At 44.6% G+C, this 23,962-nt stretch overlaps 1 protein-coding gene across 1 annotated transcript in view; it reads right to left on the bottom strand.

The window, feature by feature from the left end:
• Positions 1-1,740: 1,740 nt before the first annotated feature.
• The window catches only part of npas2 (neuronal PAS domain protein 2), a 32,988-nt gene continuing 10,766 nt past the window's right edge, over positions 1,741-23,962 (bottom strand). The window contains exons 7-20 of the mRNA XM_080527952.1: positions 19,267-19,385; positions 18,432-18,514; positions 13,791-13,897; positions 12,913-13,060; positions 12,491-12,572; positions 12,121-12,247; positions 10,878-10,981; positions 10,654-10,740; positions 9,420-9,638; positions 8,637-8,879; positions 5,394-5,578; positions 3,813-3,905; positions 3,186-3,399; positions 1,741-2,008 (exon numbers count right to left, since the gene is read on the bottom strand). Coding sequence (XP_080384078.1) covers positions 1,790-2,008; positions 3,186-3,399; positions 3,813-3,905; positions 5,394-5,578; positions 8,637-8,879; positions 9,420-9,638; positions 10,654-10,740; positions 10,878-10,981; positions 12,121-12,247; positions 12,491-12,572; positions 12,913-13,060; positions 13,791-13,897; positions 18,432-18,514; positions 19,267-19,385 — 2,030 coding nt within the window. The 3' untranslated portion in view covers positions 1,741-1,789. The remainder of the gene's footprint in view (positions 2,009-3,185; positions 3,400-3,812; positions 3,906-5,393; positions 5,579-8,636; positions 8,880-9,419; positions 9,639-10,653; positions 10,741-10,877; positions 10,982-12,120; positions 12,248-12,490; positions 12,573-12,912; positions 13,061-13,790; positions 13,898-18,431; positions 18,515-19,266; positions 19,386-23,962) is intronic.

Below are 23,962 nucleotides of genomic sequence, written 5' to 3'. Positions count from 1 at the left end.
GACATAATGTGTGTTACACAGTAGCAATTCAAATATATTACAATGGCCAACGGTCTTCAAATGGACGACTTAGGTGACTAAGTTGGAAAAAAAATTCTACTGTAGTTATTTTGGGAAAGCAAGTATAAGAATGGATAGAGGAAAATATGACATACTACTTGAAATGGTCAGTTTGATTGTCATTGACATTACATTTGTCAAGTCATTTGTCTCTGGTTAGTATTTTGTTCATACACAGCATTCCTGAAGTCACTAGAGTGTAAGAGAACAATAACAGACACATGAATGCACTACCCCAGAACAGAACAAGACGTGCTGACCGGCTAGATTAATACCTGCCTACTAAACAACTAAACTGGAACCAGAAAATTATGAACAACATGTTTTTAGTGTAATACTGAGATTGTTGCCACAAATAACCTGAGATTTTTATTTTATTTTATGAATGTATGACAATATATTAGTCTTTAAATTATGTCTTCTTATTCATTGCAGCATCTGTTATACTTGATTTTTAAAAAAGTGTGCCATTAGCAGTTTATGCACTGTTTTGTCTGTAAATGCCTGGATAAAAACATACGTACCCAATACAACATCAAGACAAAACAAATGACCACTACACTTAGTTTGACATATATGGTAAACCAACCACATGCTAATATGGTCCTAAAAAGGTTTGTTCCAAGGACAAGATACATTGTCCTATGAGACACCATTACAGTGTAGGTAACCAACATGTGATTTGTGCAGATTTGTGAAGTTAACCCAATACAATCATTAAAAGTGCTTTGAATAATCAAACGGTCATGTTTCTGCTAATTAATCACCTTCAGGCCTACCTAGAAAGAAGAAGAAAGAAAAAAAGACCTATACAAAAATAATAGTATAGTATGAGAACATGATCCAACTGCTCTGTGACAGGCCTGTCTGTGTAGGAGTAATTATACTGTAGTGTTCAACGGAATGAACTGGCTATGGAGATGACGACACTTTAATTATGTTTGATGACAATAACTTCTGACCCATCTTGGTTTACAGGTTGGTCTATAGGACTACGGTTAGTATGTTTCTATGTTTCAAAAAGGGAATTGTACGGTTTAGTGCAAAATCGAAACCATAATTCAGACATCAGTATTCTCATGTGAAGTTTAAGTGACACGACGACGGCATGACTTCAAGGAAGTCAAAGCACACTGCATTCTTGACTCTCTGGAAACAGGACAGACGGTAAGAATACTTTGCAGTCAGCGACGCGTACAAGGACACTCGCCTGACGAGAATAACCCATTTCTGTTGTTGAAACGCATCTGCATGTAAACACATAAAAGCACTTGCTCTGCTTCGTCGGTTATTCAGATAAGTTCTTGATCCAGCAGTCGTGATGATGTGATGAGTGCGGCCCGGGTGCATTAAGCAGGGGAACTGACGCGAGAACCCAGCAGCACCAGCAGTCCAGCAGCACTTCAGAACACCGACTCCTCTTCCGTTTCTGGGAGGGCTGTCAGCTCGGAGGGCTGCCTCTGCCTTGTGGTTCACTCTTGCATGGAGTACAAAAAAAACCTGTCTGGAAAAAATGGCTCCTTATCAAAAGTAAGGTCTCAGCAGGCATATTCTCATTTCCAACGATTTTTTTCCCTGCTGTGGAGACAAAGCCACTTTGGCTTCTTATACAGCGAAGGATGCAGCTACGACACCCGTGTCAAACACGTCTCTCTGTCTCTGCTGCATCTCTTTTGGAAAAATCGCCACCAGCCACTCTCACTCTCTTTTCTTCTGCAGTCTTCAGAGGCTACCGAGTCAGCATATTTTGGAAGTCTGAAAGGCTGCCAGTCTGATTTTGGGAATGGTGGTGTTGTCGTTGTTGTTGTTGTTGTTGTTGTTGTTGTTGTGGCTGCTGCTGCGTTTGCGGTTGCTGTTGGATATATCCCACGGTGCTCTGATGGGGGACGTTTGTGGTGTGGAAGAAAGCTTGAGTGGGTCCGCTGTGTAACAGTCCTTGGGGCTGCATCTAGGACACAAAGAGAGATTACAGCATGAGTGATACAGAGTGATACAGAGTGAGACAAAAACAAACCCCTGAGCCCAAGGACAAACCATAACAGTCCTTTACCATGACCATGACCATTACTATGACCATGACAGTCCATTACCATGACCATAACCATTACTATGACCATGACCATGCCTGTCCATTACCATGACCATGACCATTACTATGACCATGACCATGCCAGTCCATTACCATGACCATGACCATTACTTTGACCATGACAGTCCATTACCATGACCATTACTATGACCATGACCATGCCAGTCCATGACCATGACCATTACTATGACCATGACCATGCCAGTCCATGACCATGACCATGCTAGTCCATTACTATGACCATGACCATGCCAGTCCATTACCATGACCATTACTATGACCATGACCATGCTAGTCCATTACCATGACCATGCCAGTCCATTACCATGACCATGCCAGTCCATGACCATGACCAGTATTGACCATACTGTGACCATGACCATGCTAGTCCATTACCATGACCATGACCATGCCAGTCCTTTACCATGACCATGACCATGACAGTCCATGACCATGACCATGCCAGTCCATGACCATGACCATGACCCCGCCAGTCCATGACCATGACCATGACCACGCCAGTCAATGACCATGACCATGACCATGACCATGCCAGTCCATGACCATGACCATGACCCCGCCAGTCCATGACCATGACCATGACCACGCCAGTCAATGACCATGACCATGACCATGACCACGCCAGTCAATGACCATGACCATGACCATGACCATGACCATGCCAGTCCATGTCCATGACCATGACCACGCCAGTCCATGACCATGACCACGCCAGTCCATGACCATGACCATGACCACGCCAGTCCATGACCATGACCACGCCAGTCCATGACCATGACCATGACCACGCCAGTCCATGACCATGACCATGACCATGACCATGCCAGTCCATGACCATGACCATGACCACGCCAGTCCATGACCATGACCATGACCACGCCAGTCCATGACCATGACCATGACCACGCCAGTCCATGACCATGACCATGACCACGCCAGTCCATGACCATGACCATGACCACGCCAGTCCATGACCATGACCATGACCACGCCTGCTCTGAGCACCTGAAAGTACCTGAAAGAACTGCTGTGGCTGCTGCAGCTGCAGGGCGTGCTGGGGGGTCTGCTGCTGGGGATGGTAGGCGGGCCCGGCCTGGTGGGTGATGAAGCTGCTGTGGGGGATCATGATGGGGGAGGTGAAGACGGGGGAGGGGACCAGGACGGCGTTGCAGTTGACCTGCTGCATGGGGAAGGAGGGGGTCATCATCTGCTGCGTGTCCAGGGTGTATCTGTGAAAACGTGGACAGAAAACGGAACAGGTCAAGTACGCGGAAACCTTTCCCTTCCCCGCTTCTGGGACAGTGTCCAATATTTGGGACGGGTGTGAAGATGTGATTTGTGACAAAGAGTATGATGTGTGCAAGTCAATAAGTTCACAACAATGATGAACGCAATCCAAGCTGTTCCTGTGTTTCACGTACTATAGAAGGAAATAATAAGTAGAGAAGAAACAGTGTGGGACGACATCAAATGCACAAAATCAGGCACTGACTCACCCACACACACCCACACCCACCCACACACCCACCCACACACACACACACACCCACACACACACACACACACACACACACACACACACACACACACACACACACACACACACACACACCCCCACCCACACACCCACACTCACACTTACTTGGTTTGCTGGATGCCTGTGCTGCATTGGGAGGCCTGTGAGTTCCCACTGCTGTCTGGTACGATGGTGTGCATGGGCTGGTTGAGCAGCATGCTGCCAGAAGAGAGAAGAAGGTCTCTGTCACTCTCAGAGCTACAAACTCACACTTCTAAAAATGGTTTCTGGGCCACAGGCTGAGATTGCAGCTGGTATTTTCCACCAATGACATCGTCCTCTCCATGTCCCAAACACATTGGGATACGATGGACAGGGCAGATTCTTTCAGGACTATGATGTCACCCCTAACCCTTTTTCTACTTAAAATCTTGCTGTCTATGATTTCGTGAGCTTAGAATTATAAGGTTCTATCTCAGTTTAGGGTAGTTCAGAGATATTGAACTACTGTGCCCATGCTGGATGCAGAACGATGCAGATATAACACTAAATTTATGGACAGTGTGTACGCCGATAATATGCAAGGAACATTTCCTGGAAACATGGTGTACAGGTTTTTCGCCCTTGCTTGCTTGCTTTGCGCCGGTGGTCCTTGGGCCTCCCCTTGGGGGCCCCCGGCTGCCCCGTGTGCCTGGTCTGTTCCGCCGCCGGGGCACCTGCTTGGCCGTCCTTGTGCGGGGCCTTTTATGGTCTGTGCTTGCTTGGCTGGGCCGGGTGTGCTGGTGGTGGGGCGGGCTGGGTGTGTGGGGCGGCGGGGGCTCCCCGGGGGGGGGTGTGGGGGTCCACCGCTGGGTGCTGGTAGGCAAACTGGCTAGTAGTCGCTCTATGTGTAGAGGGCTGCAAGGGAATTTTCCTGGCTACATAGTGTACAGGTTTTTACTTTTGCCTGCTTGCGGCTCTGTCAGTATTGATTGATTGATTGATTGATTGATTGACTGAGAATGTTTATTATGTGAAGCGCATTGAGTTGCATCTTGTAAGAAATGCGCTATACAAATAACATTTGATTTGAATTTGATTTGATTGAGCGTCAAAGTTTTTACATTCCATTATGTTTTGTGAGATGGAACCTTTGTATTTTATTAATTACTAACTAAAAAATTTAAACATTTTAAAAATACAGGCATTAATAAACACCTTATGGATCAGATTATGTAAAAAACTCAATTTTGACAAAAATGGAGATAGAACCTTATAATTCTAACTTCACGATTTCCCTCTTTACATTTTTAATGCATTCCCAAATGTATTGCTTCCAATCAGGCAAAACGTACAAAACTTAAAGTTGTATTTGACAGCTCAACATTAAGCACTCAGTATTAAGGTACTGACTGAGGTAAAAGTGTTCTTATCTCATAATGCATATTTATTATACCATTTTGTGCCATTTTAGTACCGGATAAATTCAGCACCGCATTTCGTCTTCTTTTAGCTCTATACTCCAACAGTTTGGATTTGAAATCAAACCATTACTAGTCGAGATTCTCATCTAACCTGATCTTCAGAATGGGTTCATAGAGAAAGTACAACATTCTTAAACATACTCCATTTCCGGGTTATTGTAAATCCTTATTCTCAAAAAACGATTCTGGAACTAAACATGGCCACCGAAGATCAAAGCGAGTGGGTCTCCCCCCGAGGTCTCACCGCAGCTGGCCCTCCTGGTTGAACTCTGCGTCCGAGTGTCTTTGGTTTGCGTCCTGCAGCGGCCGTGCGTTGGTCTGAGAGAACATCATGGGGTTGCTATAGAAGGGCATGGTCAGGCTGGTGTGGGTCTGCACCGGCAGGCTGACCGCCTGCATCTGACCACTCCGGATCAGCCTCTGCTGGACCTGAAGAAACAGGAAACACTATAGATATAACACTATACAAGGTACAGATCAGCCTCTGCTGGACCTGAAGAAACAGGAAACACTATAGATATACTATAACACTATAGATATAACACTATACACAGGAAACACTATAGATATAACAGGTCGCCCATAAACAACAATACTGAGTGTGAACTCCACCGGTCTCCACTGTGTAGTGTTGTGTACCTGAGGGGTGGTGTGTAGTGTTGTGTACCTGAGGGGAGGTGTGTAGTGTTGTGTACCTGAGGGGAGGTGTGTAGTGTTGTGTACCTGAGGGGTGGTGTGTAGTGTTGTGTACCTGAGGGGTGGTGTGTAGTGTTGTGTACCTGAGGGGTGGTGTGTAGTGTTGTGTACCTGAGGGGAGGTGTGTAGTGTTGTGTACCTGAGGTGTGTAGTGTTGTGTACCTGAGGGGTGGTGTGTAGTGTTGTGTACCTGAGGGGTGGTGTGTAGTGTTGTGTACCTGAGAGGTGGTGTGTAGTGTTGTGTACCTGAGGGGAGGTGTGTAGTGTTGTGTACCTGAGGTGTGTAGTGTTGTGTACCTGAGGGGTGGTGTGTAGTGTTGTGTACCTGAGAGGAGGTGTGTAGTGTTGTGTACCTGAGGGGTGGTGTGTAGTGTTGTGTACCTGAGGGGAGGTGTGTAGTGTTGTGTACCTGAGGGGTGGTGTGTAGTGTTGTGTACCTGAGGGGTGGTGTGTAGTGTTGTGTACCTGAGGGGTGGTGTGTAGTGTTGTGTACCTGAGGGGTGGTGTGTAGTGTTGTGTACCTGAGGGGTGGTGTGTAGTGTTGTGTACCTGAGGGGAGGTGTGTAGTGTTGTGTACCTGAGGGGTGGTGTGTAGTGTTGTGTACCTGAGGGGTGGTGTGTAGTGTTGTGTACCTGAGGGGTGGTGTGTAGTGTTGTGTATCTGAGGGGTGGTGTGTAGTGTTGTGTACCTGAGGGGTGGTGTGTAGTGTTGTGTACCTGAGGGGTGGTGTGTAGTGTTGTGTACCTGAGGGGTGGTGTGTAGTGTTGTGTACCTGAGGTGTGTAGTGTTGTGTACCTGAGGGGTGGTGTGTAGTGTTGTGTACCTGAGGGGAGGTGTGTAGTGTTGTGTACCTGAGGGGTGGTGTGTAGTGTTGTGTACCTGAGGTGTGTAGTGTTGTGTACCTGAGGTGTGTAGTGTTGTGTACCTGAGGGGTGGTGTGTAGTGTTGTGTACCTGAGGGGAGGTGTGTAGTGTTGTGTACCTGAGGGGAGGTGTGTAGTGTTGTGTACCTGAGGTGTGTAGTGTTGTGTATCTGAGGGGTGGTGTGTAGTGTTGTGTACCTGAGGGGTGGTGTGTAGTGTTGTGTACCTGAGGTGTGTAGTGTTGTGTACCTGAGGGGAGGTGTGTAGTGTTGTGTACCTGAGGGGAGGTGTGTAGTGTTGTGTACCTGAGGGGTGGTGTGTAGTGTTGTGTACCTGAGGGGTGGTGTGTAGTGGTGTGTACCTGAGGGGTGGTGTGTAGTGTTGTGTACCTGAGGGGAGGTGTGTAGTGTTGTGTACCTGAGGTGTGTAGTGTTGTGTATCTGAGGGGTGGTGTGTAGTGTTGTGTACCTGAGGGGTGGTGTGTAGTGTTGTGTACCTGAGGGGTGGTGTGTAGTGTTGTGTAGTGTTGTGTACCTGAGGGGTGGTGTGTAGTGTTGTGTACCTGAGGGGTGGTGTGTAGTGGTGTGTAGTGTTGTGTACCTGAGGGGTGGTGTGTAGTGTTGTGTACCTGAGGGGTGGTGTGTAGTGTTGTGTACCTGAGGGGTGGTGTGTAGTGTTGTGTACCTGAGGGGAGGTGTGTAGTGTTGTGTACCTGAGGGGAGGTGTGTAGTGTTGTGTACCTGAGGGGTGGTGTGTAGTGTTGTGTAGTGTTGTGTACCTGAGGGGTGGTGTGTAGTGTTGTGTACCTGAGGGGTGGTGTGTAGTGGTGTGTAGTGTTGTGTACCTGAGGGGTGGTGTGTAGTGTTGTGTACCTGAGGGGTGGTGTGTGTGTAGTGTTGTGTACCTGAGGGGAGGAGGTGTGTAGTGTTGTGTACCTGAGGTGTGTAGTGTTGTGTACCTGAGGGGTGGTGTGTAGTGTTGTGTACCTGAGGGGTGGTGTGTAGTGTTGTGTACCTGAGGGGAGGTGTGTAGTGTTGTGTACCTGAGGTGTGTAGTGTTGTGTACCTGAGGGTGGTGTGTAGTGTTGTGTACCTGAGGGGAGGTGTGTAGTGTTGTGTACCTGAGGGGTGGTGTGTAGTGTGTGTACCTGAGGGGTGGTGTGTAGTGTTGTGTACCTGAGGGGTGGTGTGTAGTGTTGTGTACCTGAGGGGTGGTGTGTAGTGTTGTGTACCTGAGGGGAGGTGTGTAGTGTTGTGTACCTGAGGTGTGTAGTGTTGTGTACCTGAGGGGTGGTGTGTAGTGTTGTGTACCTGAGGGGTGGTGTGTAGTGTTGTGTACCTGAGGGGTGGTGTGTAGTGTTGTGTACCTGAGGTGTGTAGTGTTGTGTACCTGAGGGGAGGTGTGTAGTGTTGTGTAGAGGTGTGTAGTGTTGTGTACCTGAGGGGAGGTGTGTAGTGTTGTGTACCTGAGGGGAGGTGTGTAGTGTTGTGTACCTGAGGGGTGGTGTGTAGTGTTGTGTACCTGAGGGGTGGTGTGTAGTGTTGTGTACCTGAGGGGTGGTGTGTAGTGTTGTGTACCTGAGGGGAGGTGTGTAGTGTTGTGTACCTGAGGTGTGTAGTGTTGTGTACCTGAGGGGAGGTGTGTAGTGTTGTGTACCTGAGGGGTGGTGTGTAGTGTTGTGTATCTGAGGGGTGGTGTGTAGTGTTGTGTACCTGAGGGGTGGTGTGTAGTGTTGTGTACCTGAGGGGTGGTGTGTAGTGTTGTGTACCTGAGGGGTGGTGTGTAGTGTTGTGTACCTGAGGGGTGGTGTGTGTAGTGTTGTGTACCTGAGAGGAGGTGTGTAGTGTTGTGTACCTGAGGTGTGTAGTGTTGTGTACCTGAGGGGTGGTGTGTAGTGTTGTGTACCTGAGGTGTGTAGTGTTGTGTACCTGAGGGGTGGTGTGTAGTGTTGAGGCTGTGCTGTGCTGAGAATGCGTTGAGGAGCCGTGGGGCTGTTGTGAGCAGAGGGGCTGCTGCTGTTTGGAGTGAACCACCGAGGTCTGCCTGATCACCCCAGACTGGCCCAGCTGCCCCGGCCTGCCAGGCCCCTGCTGCTGCCCCTGGACCTGGACCTGGACCTGGGGGGGCTGGACCTGCCCAAAATCACTGTGGATGGGCTGCTGTAACAACATCTACACACACACACACACACACACACACACACACACACACACACACACAGAAGTATGAGGCTCTATAACAGGGTATATACAGGAATCTTCATTTCAAGACCTTTCTAAGACCTTGTCAATATTTTTCCAGACCTCACCGCCACTTCGAGCTGTAACCGTTTACATCAGTGACACCTTTAACTTTTTAGTTTGCAATAGACTAGGCCACTATCATACAACAGAATTTCCGGTTCATCTTTTTTATTATTATATAAAACTAATAAATTCACGAACTTTTTACTAAACGTTTTTAGGACTCAAACTCTTTGGACAGAGTCTGATTCTGAAAAATACCTACAAAATTCAAGACCTCATAAAATACGTGATAAGACTTTTTAATACTTATTAAGGGTCTTTGGGATTTCCCCAAAATTGATTGATCAACTTTTAATACTTTTCAAGACACCGCGGATACCCTGTATAAGCTCTGTTCTCGGGGGTCAGGCTCAGGTGTGTGTGTGTGTGTGGGGGGGGGGGGCGTCTTTTCAGGGCGTCTGGTACCTGGAGGTTGGCCAGCTGCAGCTTCTCTTTGATATCGTGCAGCTCCTGCTGCTGCGTCTTGATGTCGGCCTGCAGCATGCGTGTCCTCTCCTCCAGCTGCTCCTTCAGCTGAGTCATCACGCCCAGCTGCGGCTGCGGGATCTGGTACATGGACGGCTGCTGCTGCTGTGGCGGTTGTTGTTGTTGTTGTTGCTGTTGTTGTTGTTGTTGTTGTTGCTGCTGTTGCTGCTAGGAGCACAGGATCCAGAATTATCATTTGAGAGGTAGTTCACATTAACATGGGATTGTGGTCTGGAACAAACCAACACAACACACACACACAACAACACCAACACACAGCCCCGTCCCTCTGGAACGCCCTCACCAACCACATCAGACAGGCCAACACCCTCCCAACATTTAAACAGGCCCTCAAAACCCACCTCTTCAAGCTTGCCTTCACCAGTTAACCCTCTCCCCCTCCCCTTCCCATATGTCCCCAGCACTACCTTAATTAGGCCCCTATACTTTCTTCTATTTACCTTTTGTTTCTTTTTATTATTACTACTCGATCTTTTCAGTTTGTAAAGCGTCTTTGAGTGTCTAGAAAAGCGCAATATAAGTCTAACGTATTATTATTATTATTATTATTATTATTACAACCACACACAATCCCCAGTGCCAAGGATGTGCTCTAGACGTGTTTAATACAAAGGCCAGAGGTCTTCTAGAAATGACGGGTTAGGTACTTGAACAGGTCTGAAGCTGTGAGCAAGACACAGTACAGCAGCACACAATTCATTACAATCATTCGAGCTAGATATCAAGCATATCAAGCTTCTTGTTTCCATGACGAGAAGATGAAGGAGGTACTTTCAGTGGGCCATGTTAGGGGAACCAAAATGATTGAGGTTTGTATATTTGGCTGTAAAACGCATAATAATATAGATAGGCAACGACAGCAATGCATGGATGGATCAAAGTTAAGGATAGGCCTAAAGCCGTTGCCCAAGTGATTCGATCGAGATCCTGGTGTACTTCTTTGTCCAATTTCTTTCAGTAAACTATATGCATCCAAAATAGGATCAACTCCACTTCCACTGCTATGATGTGTGATGTGTCATCGGGTGGGATGGCATTCAAACAGATAAAGGAAGAAGCAATCAGGCGAGAGCAAGCCGTCATGGTAACTGGAGACTAGACAAAACACTGAGAAGGAAGGCCGCAAGGAGAAGAGGGAGAGTAAAACACCCACCATTGCGGAGTGCTGGCTGCAGGTAGGAGAAAGGGGGAGGCTCAGTTGGGGAGGGAGGTCAAAAGACTTTTGCCTCCGTACCAAAGTCTACAAGGAAAAGGGAAAAAACACAACACAAAAACAGATTAGTGATACCATCAAGCTTTGGTGTTTCTAAACATAATGTTTTTTTGTTTTCTTTTAAGTGGCTGGTTCAAAACTGTCATGAGGTGTCAATCACTGACCTTTGAACTACTGGGTTTGAGTCTGGCTGAATTCTTCTCCGTCCCGATGGACGCTGAGTGCCGTGATGGCGTGCAAGCCTCTGAGTACCTAACAGAGGAGTTTGCTGGGGCGGGAGGAAGGGGGGGGGGAAGAGTTGAACGGTTATTCAAAAGTTGGAATCGGATTGATAAAAGTTAGTGTTGAGGTCAGCCCTGCGAGAGTGGGTGGTGGGTTTGTGTTAGGGAGACAATAATATATAACATATGATGTCATTAGAGGGTTAAGGCCTGAGTGTATTAAGCCCCTTTCACACATACGAGCCTTCTCAGTAGATTCCATACAATTTCCAGGGTCGAAGTGAGAATGGGAATGACCAGGGAAATCCGCTCGGGCAATTTCCCTGGTCGAGACCATGTATAATTCCATGCAATTTACAGGGTCGCTGTATGTCTGAATAGACCCTGATTATTGCCTGGTCAGTCTCCTTTCACAGCTGTCCTGCATCGCGCAACCAGCAGGGCAGAGCGCATAAGAACTGCCCCAGACTCCGAATATCGCTACTGCTAAATATAATTCCACAACTGGACACTACTTAATTTCCAATCATAGCGGAGGTATGATATATGGCATATATATACAGTATATATATATATATATATATATATATATATATATATATATATATATATATATATATATATATATATACGTACAGGTGGAAAGGCTTTTTTTTAAGGCATTTTTAACGAACTCAAAACACAAAATTCTGTGCTCACTACCTTTTCCAGTTGAACATAAACGTAACTATTTAAATGCTGCTATTGTTTGCGAAGTTACAAGATTCTTACCTCCCACCATTTTTTTCAAAGGATGCGAAGTTCTAATGTGCTTATGGACTAGTATAGTATGTTTATATCAACGGTAATTAAGTGCTTTAATTGGCGACTGCCACGCTCCACACATCAGCCATATCATACCTCCGTCCCTCATGTATTTATCATCATATTTTCCAATATAAAACAGAGGTATTATATATGGCAGATATATGGCAGTCTCACGCGCCTGAATGCGTAATTTAAGACCCGGGTCGGAGCCATGTGTGAAAGGGAGCAACCAGGTAATTATCGGGCAATTGGCTCTTGTGTGAACGGTGAAAAACCCCTGGCAGACCCGGGTTGGGATTCCATGCGATTTACAGGGAACTATGTGTGAAAGGGCCTTTAGATTGGGTCAATGAGGTGTCTGGGTTAACAGGAGACTCACATGCAGAGTCGGACAGGGCGGTGTGGGAGGACTTCAGGGAGCTGTGGGAGGAGACTGAGTGGGCCCCGCTGATCCGGTCCTGCGGGGGGTCTAGGGTGGGACAGATGTCCAGGTACACCGCCTGGGCCTGGAGGAGAGCAGGAGAGCAGTCAGACCAGGAACGGCACAGTCAGCGGATCAGATCGACTTTTACTACTCAAGAGAACAACACTCAAATGCCTCGACACCGACTGCGAAAACATCAAGGCATCGTCTGCATAGCTCTCATCTCACTGAAGTGAAAATCAAAAGGAGCCGATTCATCCTACATGACTCATCGTTTGGTTGTTACTCCACATTCTAACTCGACCTCCCGGTCTCCTTCTCCTACCTTTATGGAGGACGAGGCCATCTCGTGTGACGTCTCTGCCAAGCCGAACTCTCTCCTCCTCTCTGCTCGCACCTCAGCATAACTACAGGTCAGAGAGACAGAACGAGAAGAGAAAAGAAAGAGAATTGTCAAATGATATCACCGAAAGGTCAACCTTTATTTTATCCATCCTCCATCTACGATATGAACTCACAGAGAGGGGATAATGAACTGACTTGGTGAGCATAATGTGGCAGCACCAAATGTTCAGACTTTTATTCTGAAAAATGTCAATACATTGGAAAATGTAAGGTCTCATATAAGGTTCAACAGAGCCACACTTGACTCGAATGAGCCCCATGAATGTGGAGGGGTGTAAAAGTAAACCCTTCTCACCAGTAGGGGGCGTCAGTATATAACCAAGCGCATTAGAAGAGGCTTACCTGACAACTGTGTGTGTGCAGACAATGAACTCAGGCTTGGAGTTCCACTGGTGGTACGTAATGTAATAGTGTGTCTGCAGCCAGATCCACTGCTGACCCTTGGTGAGGAAGCGGTAGTAGCAGGATTTACCCTTCCCAAACTGCATCACTGTGAAGGAAACACAGGAGGAAAGTGTTCAACAGTGCCCTAGTTCACGTGACATGGCTATGAGATGTTCATGACTTCTTCAAATATCAAGGCAGAGGGGTAACAGGCTTCCTGCAGAGTCCCAGATCAAGGCTTTCTTATGCACGCTGAAGTGGAAATAGAAATGGAACGACTGGATGGTGGGGATGACCTATTTTTCCTGAAATGGCTGCCTGTAGCTTGTGGTAGTAGCAAGAGAGGGGTTGAGAGAGAGAGAGAGAGACAGAGTTCCCACACCTTCTGAAACATCAAATTCAAGCACCTTTCAAGGACTTTCAAGACTCAACACAAAGGACCCAACATGGCATAGATTGAGACAGATCTAGATGAGAATTGATATAATAGGAACTATCTGCTCACAGACAACAATTAAAAAGAGAGGCTTGAATGTGTGAACACTAGATGGTCTCTTGCCTTCTCTACCACAGCACAGCAAAACAATATATTGTGTAATATGTATAAAGTTAAGCAATATAGAGACTTATTTACTCGTTGACGATCTAAGTAAAACATTTTTGAATAGAGAGAGAACGAGAGAGGGGAATTCAAGCACTTTCAATGACCCATGTCTATTTTCAAAAACTTTTAAGACCTTGATTTTTTTTCTTCTCAAATTCACAAACTTTCAAGGATTTCAAGGACCCGGGGGAATCCTGGAGAGAAAGAGCGGAAAGTAGACAGAGTTGCTTACATTGCTTATGACACTGCGCTATAAGCTCCAAGTCATCCACGTGATAGTAATCGTAGCCAGACGTGCCCAGAACCTCGAAGGGCAGGTAGCCTATGATGGGGGACGCCCTGGAGGGGAAGGAACGATCAACACATTAGACAACACTGCTTTAAAGTCAAACACTGCTTCAAATGGGACATACTGAGATTTTCAAAGCCCCATTGAATGTGTGAATGAAAAAATATATAACCATCATTAAATGAACCTGGCCACAAGGCCTCAACCTCACACTGACACGGAGTCTCATACAAGTGCATCTCCAAAAATTGGAATTGGAATTTCCATTAAATTTCATTATTTTTCCGTCATTTAATTCAAAAAGTGAAACTTTCATGTATTCTAGGTTCGTTACACAAAGTGAAATATTTCAAGCCTTTTTTTGTTTGAATGTTGATGATTACAGCTCTTTTTATTTTTTTGTTTTTTTTAATCCAGTATCTCAAAACATTCAAATTACATTAGGCCTACATAACACCAATCCCCCAAAAAATCACATTACTGCATCAATGTGGCGTGGCATGGAGGCAAGCAGCCTGTGGCAAATGTTGCATTTCATTTGGAAATCAAGACCCAGAGTCTGGAGGAAGAGTGGAGAGGCACAGAATCCAAGTTGTTTGAAGTCCAGTGTGAAGTTTCCACAGTCAGTGATGATTTGGGGTGCCATGTCATCTGCTGGTGTTGGTCCACTGTGTTTTATCAAGCCCAGAGTCACCGCAGCCAACCAGGAGATTTTAGAGCACTTCATGCTTCCGTCTGCTGACAAGCTTTATGGAGATGCTGATTTCATTTTCCAGGAGGACTTGGCACCTGCTCACAGTTGGCCGTTATCAAAGCAAGCTGGGCTTCCAGAACACCTCAGCAGTGCTACAGGCTGATTGCCTCCATGCCACGCTGCATTGACGCAGTAATTTGTGCAAAATGAGCCCAGACCAAGTATTGGGTACATAAATGAACATACTTTTCAGAAGGTCGACATTTCTGTATTATAAATAATTGTTTTGATAGGTCTTATGTAATTTTCGAATATTTTGAGATTGTGGGTTTTTGTGAGCAGTAAGCCGTGATCGTCAACATTCAAACAGAAAAGGCTTGAAATGTTTCACTTCGTGTAATGAATCTAGAATATACCGAAGTGTCACTTTTTGAATTAAATGACGGAAAATATTGAACTTTTCCATGACGTTCACATTTTTGGAGATGCACCTGGATGTATCCATACAGACAAACAGACATACGATAGAACATCATCATGAGATGAAACAGCACCTCATTAAATGGAGCGACGCTAAGGCAGAGGAGGTGTTGCTCATGCCTTACAATTGTGAAAACGTGGCTATGAAAGGACCACTTGTATAATTATGATTAGCACATGGATTTGGCTCACTTGATACATGTTCATTCATATGCCCTGTTAAATCCACTGAGCCTAGACCCCTCCATAAGCCCAGGTCAGACCTAGGTCAGACCTAGACCCTCCATAAGCCCAGGTCAGACCTAGGTCAGACCTATGGGGCTTTTCCACTACGGTGCTGACCCGGTGCTGACCCGGGTCAGCCCGCTTCGGTCTGCTTCTTGTCCCCTTTTCCATTAGTCGTCCCAGGTCGGTTCGGTTCGCTTTGGCTCGCTTCTTTAGCTCCACATCGACCCCAGGGTCTACAATTTCATATCCGGGTCTCTTTGCCAGGCTGCGTGTGACGTGTGACGCTGCACACCGTTGATTGGTCAATGGAAATCGTCATCCCATGTCCCATCCCATATATTTCTTCACTAACCGCCATCTTGAAATACCACATTCGCTCTAAAAAAATGTCACTACAGTTTCTGTAATAGCTTATTAATAAAGATTCGAAAAATTATGCTGACCATCGTATTATCTTAGTTTAATGTCATTTCAATGAATCATAGAACTTTTATTTACAACAAGCACAACACAAAAATCGCTATTATGCACCGTGTTTGTCCGTGAATAACACCGGCTGTGGAGGTGGTACAAACACAATACTCCTTTGCTAACTTCACCATCTGTCTACGGTCATTTTGAGCCCTTAACCACCGCGCTGACACCCCGAGAAGTTATGCTTTTAACCGTAAACTCGATGAACCGGGAGTTCACCCGGCCGCTGCTGCTGTGCTGTCCAGCCATTTTCGCCGTTCACTCATGAGTCAAATGCCGGTAGATTCGCGTCTTGTCGGCGTTTCCCGATTATGATACTACAGTTCATAAAGCAGACAAGTGAAGGCAGTGGTTTTAAGGGTTCAAAAAACATGACTTTATTATGTGTACATAGCTTCCTCTCTCTCTTTCTCTTTCTCTCCAAAAAAATCACTGTTGTTGCTGTGTACACCCGGAAGCTTTTTGCCAGGCTGCGTGTGACGCGTAACTCCACCTACTATCGTCTACTCCTCCTACTAGTCCGGGTCGGTTTGTGTATAATGGAAAACCAGAACAGATCAAAAGTGACCCGATCCGATCTGAACCGATCCGAACTGCACTGACCCGGGCTGCTGATGGAAAAGCACCACTAGACCCTCCATAAGCCCAGGTCAGACCTAGGTCAGACCTAGACCCTCCATAAGCCCAGGTCAGACCTAGGTCAGACCTAGACCCCTCCATAAGCCCAGGTCAGACCTAGGTCAGACCTAGACCCCTCCATAAGCCCAATTCAGACCTAGGTCAGACCTAGACCCTCCATAAGCCCAGGTCAGACCTAGGTCAGACCTAGACCCTCCATAAGCCCAGGTCAGACCTAGGTCAGACCTAGACCCTCCATAAGCCCAGGTCAGACCTAGGCCCTCCATAAGCCCAGTTCAGACCTAGGTCAGACCTAGGCTCTCCATAAGCCCAGGTCAGAATGGCTTGCAGGTTACTTTCTGTAGGCAGCCGTTCAGCCCAGTGCAGAGCAGTTTGGCAGGGAGCTGTGAGAGTCCAGTTATAGCTCAGCGGAGGACAGGACTTACAGTGCACTGCGTCAGTAATAGCACAGTGAAGCATGGCTCTATACTCGTTTGGATTTGAAATCAAACAATTACTATGAGGTTAAAGTAGAGATTCTCAGCTTTTATTCCCGGGTATTTGTTTACATGTTGGTTTCACCATTTAGAAATGACACTTTTTTAAACATAGTGCCCCTATTTCAGGGCACAAAAAAGTTATGGGACAATTGGCTTGAGAGGTGTTTGTGATAAGTCAGGGGTGTTGCATCACATCATTAGTGCAGGCATAAGAGTTGGCCTTTGGTCTGCTACTGGTGTCTGTCAACATGAGGACCATAGAGGTCTTAATGAAAGCTAAGGCTGAAAAACCTGAAAATAACTGTTATTTTCCCTAAAGTTAGGAATTTTCATGGGAGATTTAGGTTTAAGGATTTAGGGTTTCAGTGAGATTGTGAATGATTTGTTTTCCTCTCCCATGCCTCTACTTCATTGCTATGACAGAGATGCCTATGTAGTGCATTGCTCATTGTGCGCAAAATGTGCTTTGCAATGTTGAACCCTCCCTTCACCTTCCCCCACCCTGGTAACGATGGGGTGTGAACACTCTAAAGACCGCTGCAGGGTTTCACCACCTAGCCCATCTGGGGGGGGGGGGGGGGGGGGGGGTGAAGCAGGGGAAACTGTCTGACATCCATTACAACTGTTCAAAGATGAGCCCAGGTGGTTTTGCTGAGGTGTAATACCCCCAAGAAAAAGGCAATTAGACTCACTACCACAGTAACCCATGCTCTGCCATCGTTGACAAATTAATATATTGAACACTGACCTACTGTACTGCAATAGCAACTAGGGAGTTTTTCAGTGTCAAAAAGTGGAATATGTTTGACTGGCTATGTCAATCTTCTGATTTAAATCTAACTGAACATGCCTATCATTTCTTTATAAGATTTTAGGCAAAAAGAACAACAACCAAACAACTGAAGATGGCTGCAGTACAGGCCTGGCAGAGCATCACCATGGTTACAGTACAGGCCTGGCAGAGGATCATGGGAGAAGACACCCAGTGTCTGGTGGGGTCAATGGGTTACAGACTTCAGGCAGTTATTGCATGCAAAGGATTGTTGACCAAATACTGAACACGTGTGTTTAATTTGGACATTATATGAATCTGTCCCATTACTTTTGGTGCCTTGAAATAGGGAGACTATGTACCAATTTTCTTCTAAATGGTGAAACCAATGTACACAAATACCATCAAATAAAAGCTGAGAATCTCTACTGAGAACCTCAGAAATTGTTATAATAAATGTATAATAAATAAATTGTTCAAATTAATCGAAAATAAGAAAAACTCCTTCACTCTAGTCCCATTATATACACAGGGCACTGTGTCTAATAGTTGCCTGGTGATTGGGGTTGCCATCTGGCTGATCTGCATATTTGATTGGAGGGTGTTGTTAATCGTAGGGCTAGCATGGTAACCGACGGTTATGGACGACTAAAACATTATTATGAATACATTAATATCATTATTAATAATATCTTAAATAGTTGTATCATTTTTCTGCCATGGAATGGTTATGACGGTCACAGCGGTTATTTTGACGGCAAATAATAGTTTGAGGACAGCCCTAGTTCAACATGAATCACTCCTCAGCCAGCACTGACCTGTGGTCTAAAAACAGGAACTTCCATTCAAGGCTGTGTCTGGATGTGAACTCATCACAAGGATCTTCCACATTACACAAATCCTGGAGAAAAACAAAGACACATTGAAGAAAAGACACCAACATGTTAGAAGTGAAATTAGAAGTGAAACACCCAAACTGAACTAAAGTAACAAAAGGGTCATGTATGGAGTTCATGACCCTGTCTAACACTTTGTTCTGTTATCCGAATACAATGATCCCATCAGAACCTGATGACGGTACATGCGTCCACACCTGGTATTAATCCTTAAAAATGTGTCTCTCAATGGTCTCCCATACCTACATTTAATAGACTGTATGCTTGTTCAGTGGCCGGATTGCGTACGCAATTGCGTTGCGAAAGCTCATACTGCCACTGTTTACTAAAAGTATCTACTATACATACTAACCATGCTACATACTATTTAGAGACAACTGTTAAGTAAAACATATGCAGTAAGCCACAAATTTCAACCTACAACACCTCATTCATACTGAGAAACTGTCCTGTGTAGCTCAACCATGTAAATGGCAATTTCCCAATAATGTGCAATGAATTAATACTACTTACAAAAGCTAATTTAGTATGACCATCTGGCAGTTTACATACCCAATTTCGTAAGAATCTGCATACTGCAAAACGTTCTAGTCTTTATTATTGTTATATTGAAAACGCCTACTACATTCCCAACTCCCCTCCCTCCAAGAACAATGTCACCACTTAGTCCTGCTTTTTCAGGATAATATCCCAAAACATAAAACATCCGCATGATCTGAAATCAGCAAAGGCTTTGGGGATCAAAAGGTGATCTTACCTTAACAAACTGTGGAGTGACTAGTCGTACTGTGGCAACAAGGCAGACCTGCTCTTCCAGCGATGACTGCAGGGTTCTGGGTAATGTCAGCTCAAACCCGTTACAAGAGGATGTAGGCACTGTGAGAGAGAAACAACAGTCACTCCAAAGACGGACAGGAGATGGATGTACGTAATAATAATAATAATAATAATAATAATAATAATAATAATAATACATTAGACTTATATAGCGCTTTTCTAGACACTCAAAGACGCTTTACAAACTGAAAAGATTGAGTAGTAATAATAAAAAGAAACAACAGATATGTAAAAGAAAGTATAGGGGTGTGATATATGGAGATCTTTCTTGGTCAGGTGCCCGGAAATGATATATTGATAACTCAGAGAGAAGGTTGAATCGTAATCAACTGGCTGGTGCCGAGCCAAGTACTGATGTTTGTTACAGCTTATATACCGTTCTCAGAGAGGGAATAGCTTTACCTCATAACTTACAATACTGACATTAGTTCCCATACATGGCTCTATCCTGTGTTCATGCTGTTCTACCCTGTTGACCACTGGGTAAGGCTCCTATGTCCTTAGAGTTAAACTGGTCTCACTGTTACTTGATATGGTATATGCCTGCTCCTAAGAATGTTGTTTACTACTGAGAGTGGGCACACTTAAAGTATGTTTAAGGTTAAACAATGAGTATTGCAATATTTGATAGGCACACAAAATTGGCATATAGTCACACAAAAACGCATCATATCAGGGTGTAATTATTTTTTAGATTACTAATCTAAGTCTAAATGTCTTTGTAGGACAATCTACTCTGTATACTGCAATTTGGTTACACTTAGATTTCGGGCGGAGAAGCGGCGAACAAGCAACGCCAGCGTCCTCTCTCAACCGGCATTTTATTTTCGGAAAAGCTCAAATTTGTATCAAGGTTTTATGAAAGGGGCGCTTCGGGCGTAGTGGGTTAAGCGTTGACCATGTAACCGCAGGGTCCCCGGTTCGATTCCGGCCGGGGACATATCCTGCATGTCATCCCTCCTCTCTCTCACCCATCCTTCCTGTCTAAATCTCTACTGTATCTGTCAATAAAATTAAAAATACGAGTGGGCCCCACTCAGAAAAAAAAGAAAAGAAAAAAAAGAAGAGGATCTGTAAACACTGAGAAACCTGATATTACATATATCAGAACATTACATTACATCTAGGCCATGCAACGATCAATTGAGCCAAGAAATCCCAGTGATGGCTGGAGCGAGTATTGTGCCATGACCCACCAAACCTTTCTGGACTGCGAGCACCCTCAACTCAGTGTCGTTATGGATCCAAAATGTATTTTAACATTTTATTTTTGTCAACCAAAAAATGTTGTGCGCACACATGTTGAGTGAAAGTATTGCATATATATATTAGGGCTGTCGATGTTAACGCTTGCGATTCTGGAAACCTATAACGCGTAAAAAAACAGAATGAATGAAGTTAATACAAGTAAAACGCAAATTAATCATATTGCCAAGTTCTACTGACATGAGTGGCATCAGTCCTGCTACCCCTTGCATGCTAAGTGTGCTCTAGAGTGCAAAATAACAGCATCCGCACACTCAAAGCTTGAGCTATGAGCTTTCGGTCATAGACCTTCTCCAGGCATAAAGCAGACAAGTGAATGCATTTGGTAAGCTAAGTGCGCTCTACCATTTGAGCTAATTCCCCTTCCTCTCACAAGGCTAAAGTGATCTCAAGAACGAATGGTATACTTTAACCTGTGTCCTTCTTAGTTTATGTAGGAGCTTAAGTATACAAATATTCTGTATTCTGTGATAGCAATTTGAGAATGGAAATAAAGGCTTGATCGGCTTGAAGAAAAAAACGGATAAAACTGTCTGAAAGTCTGTTAGACTTCTAGTCTTCGGAGACTACTTCTCCGCTTATATATACACACACACACACACACACACACAATATATACACACACACACACACACACACTCTGTGTATGTATCTATACATACACAGAGTGTAAAAACATAATATCACAACACTGCCATTTTTCCCATATCTATTGGGAGAGGTGGTCATTAAAACATGTATTAAAAGTTTGCTGTCAATGTTTTTATAATAAAACCTATAACGATTCAGTTGAGTTGAGGATGCTAGCAGTCCAAAAAGGTCTAGAACGGTGAGCCATTGCATAATATTAGTATAGCTAACCCTAACCCGAGCATGGCCTAGAGTATATGACATTATATGACCTTTTCTCTAGGGGCATATCAGGGCGAGAGGTACAGGTGCTTACAATCTTCAATCACACTCATTAGATTAGGCAGCAGGGCTGTCTATCTCCAAGTCTATCTCCCCAAGTGCTGCAGTTCCAGAGTCTGCTGTTTTTATCCTTGCCCTTTCATCACAATCTAATTCAGAAAGAAGAATCTGCAGGACTAATAGCCCTCGAGGGCTGGAGTCGTCCACTGCTTAAGTTCAATGGTCACCTTGCTCACCGGCCATCAGAAACTACCATGTCTGGATAGCTGTAATGAGATGAGTGTCAAAGAACCTTACCTAACCTCTACGTCCCAACAGATTCTGGTGACATTATCTTACTGTTATCTTACTATGACGTTATGGTATTCAAATGCCTGGAAGTCCCTGATTTCAAAGGCTACGGAAACATCTGACAGCACAATGTCAGAGGAAAACGGAAAAGGAAACATTTCCTCATGTCTCATTTTTCAGTCAATTAGCCTGATATCTGCAGTAATTTGGAACTCACAATGAGACAGTGGGTAGCCCTTTACATGAAGTTTACATTTCATCAGCTGGAAGTATTGGTAAGTTGTTAACCCATTAATGAATGTTGGTAAGTGATTCGTAAATGATCTACAGTGTTACTTTACATTAAGGTCACATTTATCAATTACTAATGTCGATAACTCATTAATAAACAAGGCACTAACCACACATTGGTAAACACAGAGAGGGGTAAGTAGTGCAGGCATGAAAACAGGTCGGGGTGAAAAAGGTGAGAAGGATACGAGACCCGGATCCTGCTAGGGCAGTCGGAGACTGAGAGCCAAAAAAGATTATTGGGGTACCAGAAAGAGACACATCATACATGCGGGCTCACAAAAGCACTCCCTCTCACTCTCCCTCACTCACACACACACACACACACTCCAATAGGCTACGAGACCAGTGGCGTCATTTCAGCAAAAGCCACGATATGGCATGGTACCGAATTGGGGGGGTAGAGGTGGATTTTTTCTCCAAATCAGTTATGCAATAGTCAATTCTAGTGAGTTGTTTCTGTACAAAAACGAAAATATGAATGTATAATTAAGTGCAAATAAAGTATCTTTACATGTTCACATATGTTGTATAAGAAACTAGACTGACAACTTCTCATGAAATGCGCAACAGCGCAGCTTTAATATAAGCTAGTACAGTGTTTCCCAAACTGTGGGGGGTACTGCAGGGGGGGCGCAAAAAATAAAATGTGTATTTTATTGTATATATATACTGTATATATATATATTTGATGACGCCCTTAGTCTGTGTACTACGGTAGCAGTCGCACTGTTATTCTGTTGCTGAAGAGAATACTGAGTCTGCTTTACTTATTGTTCATATGCGATTCATGTGCACCCAAGCTCAACACATATATACCATATATCTGCCATATATCATACTTCTGTTATATATCGAAAAATATGATGATAAATACATATAAAACGGAGGTATGATATATATGGCAGTCTCAGGGCTGCACATTTAGGGGAATATTCAGAGCTAGAAACCTTCTGTGGGAACTAACAGGAATATATGCAAGTTATTATTAATACCATTTCATGTTTTATATTAAATAAATAATATTATATTAAATGTTTTCTGCATTGGATATATTTACCATATGGAGACCTTTGACCTTATTATAAGTAGACATCATTGCAAATGATCTAATCCTTCCAATAGAGATAGAACTATTTAGTTACAAATGTAACTTGAATTAAATGAGTTGACTCATCACATGGGGGGATTTCACTGAACAACAAAAGAAAGGAAATATTGAATGATCTCCAATGATCCATCACATCTCCCAAAAATGGTTTCAACATACACTCAGACTTCCACGACTTCTACCCTGGACCTCCTCCATGTCCATGAACATCGGACCCTGAGGCCTCATCTAAGACCCATGGCGAGGCCGCTTTTTAGCCACGATGGCCCCAGACTTTGGAACGGCTTGCTGGAGGACTTGAGGGTGGCAGAGTGTGTGGGTATCTTTAAAAGAAAGCTTAAAACACACCTTTTTAGCCAGGCTTCTATCTAGTTTATCTCAACTTGCACTTTTACTCCTATTTCTTGTTTCCTGGTTTTATTGTGTTGTATTTGATCCATTTATTATCTCCTACCTCTTGTTTTATTGTGTTGTATTTGATTTATTATTGTTTTATGTTCAGCACTTGGGAGTTGCATTCAATGTATGACTTGTATGATGCTCTTGTATGATGCCTCACATTTGCCGGGATGGCCACCAATTTTTCAACCCTTGTATGGGTCAGACTGTTGCGTGCTTTGGTGTGTGTTCTTTTTTTTGGGGGGGGGGGGGCTGTCCCACTCATATTTTTCTTTTTTATTGGGATAGAGACAGTAGAGATTGGCAGGAAGGATGGGTGAGAGAGAGAGAAGGGATGACATGCAGG

Source organism: Nansenia antarctica (genome assembly GCF_963989245.1).
Source record: "Nansenia antarctica genome assembly, chromosome: 4".
In the NCBI taxonomy this organism is placed as follows: Eukaryota; Metazoa; Chordata; class Actinopteri; order Argentiniformes; family Microstomatidae; genus Nansenia; species Nansenia antarctica.
Note: the sequence above shows the minus strand (reverse complement) of the source record. Positions and strands in the feature narration are given on the sequence as shown.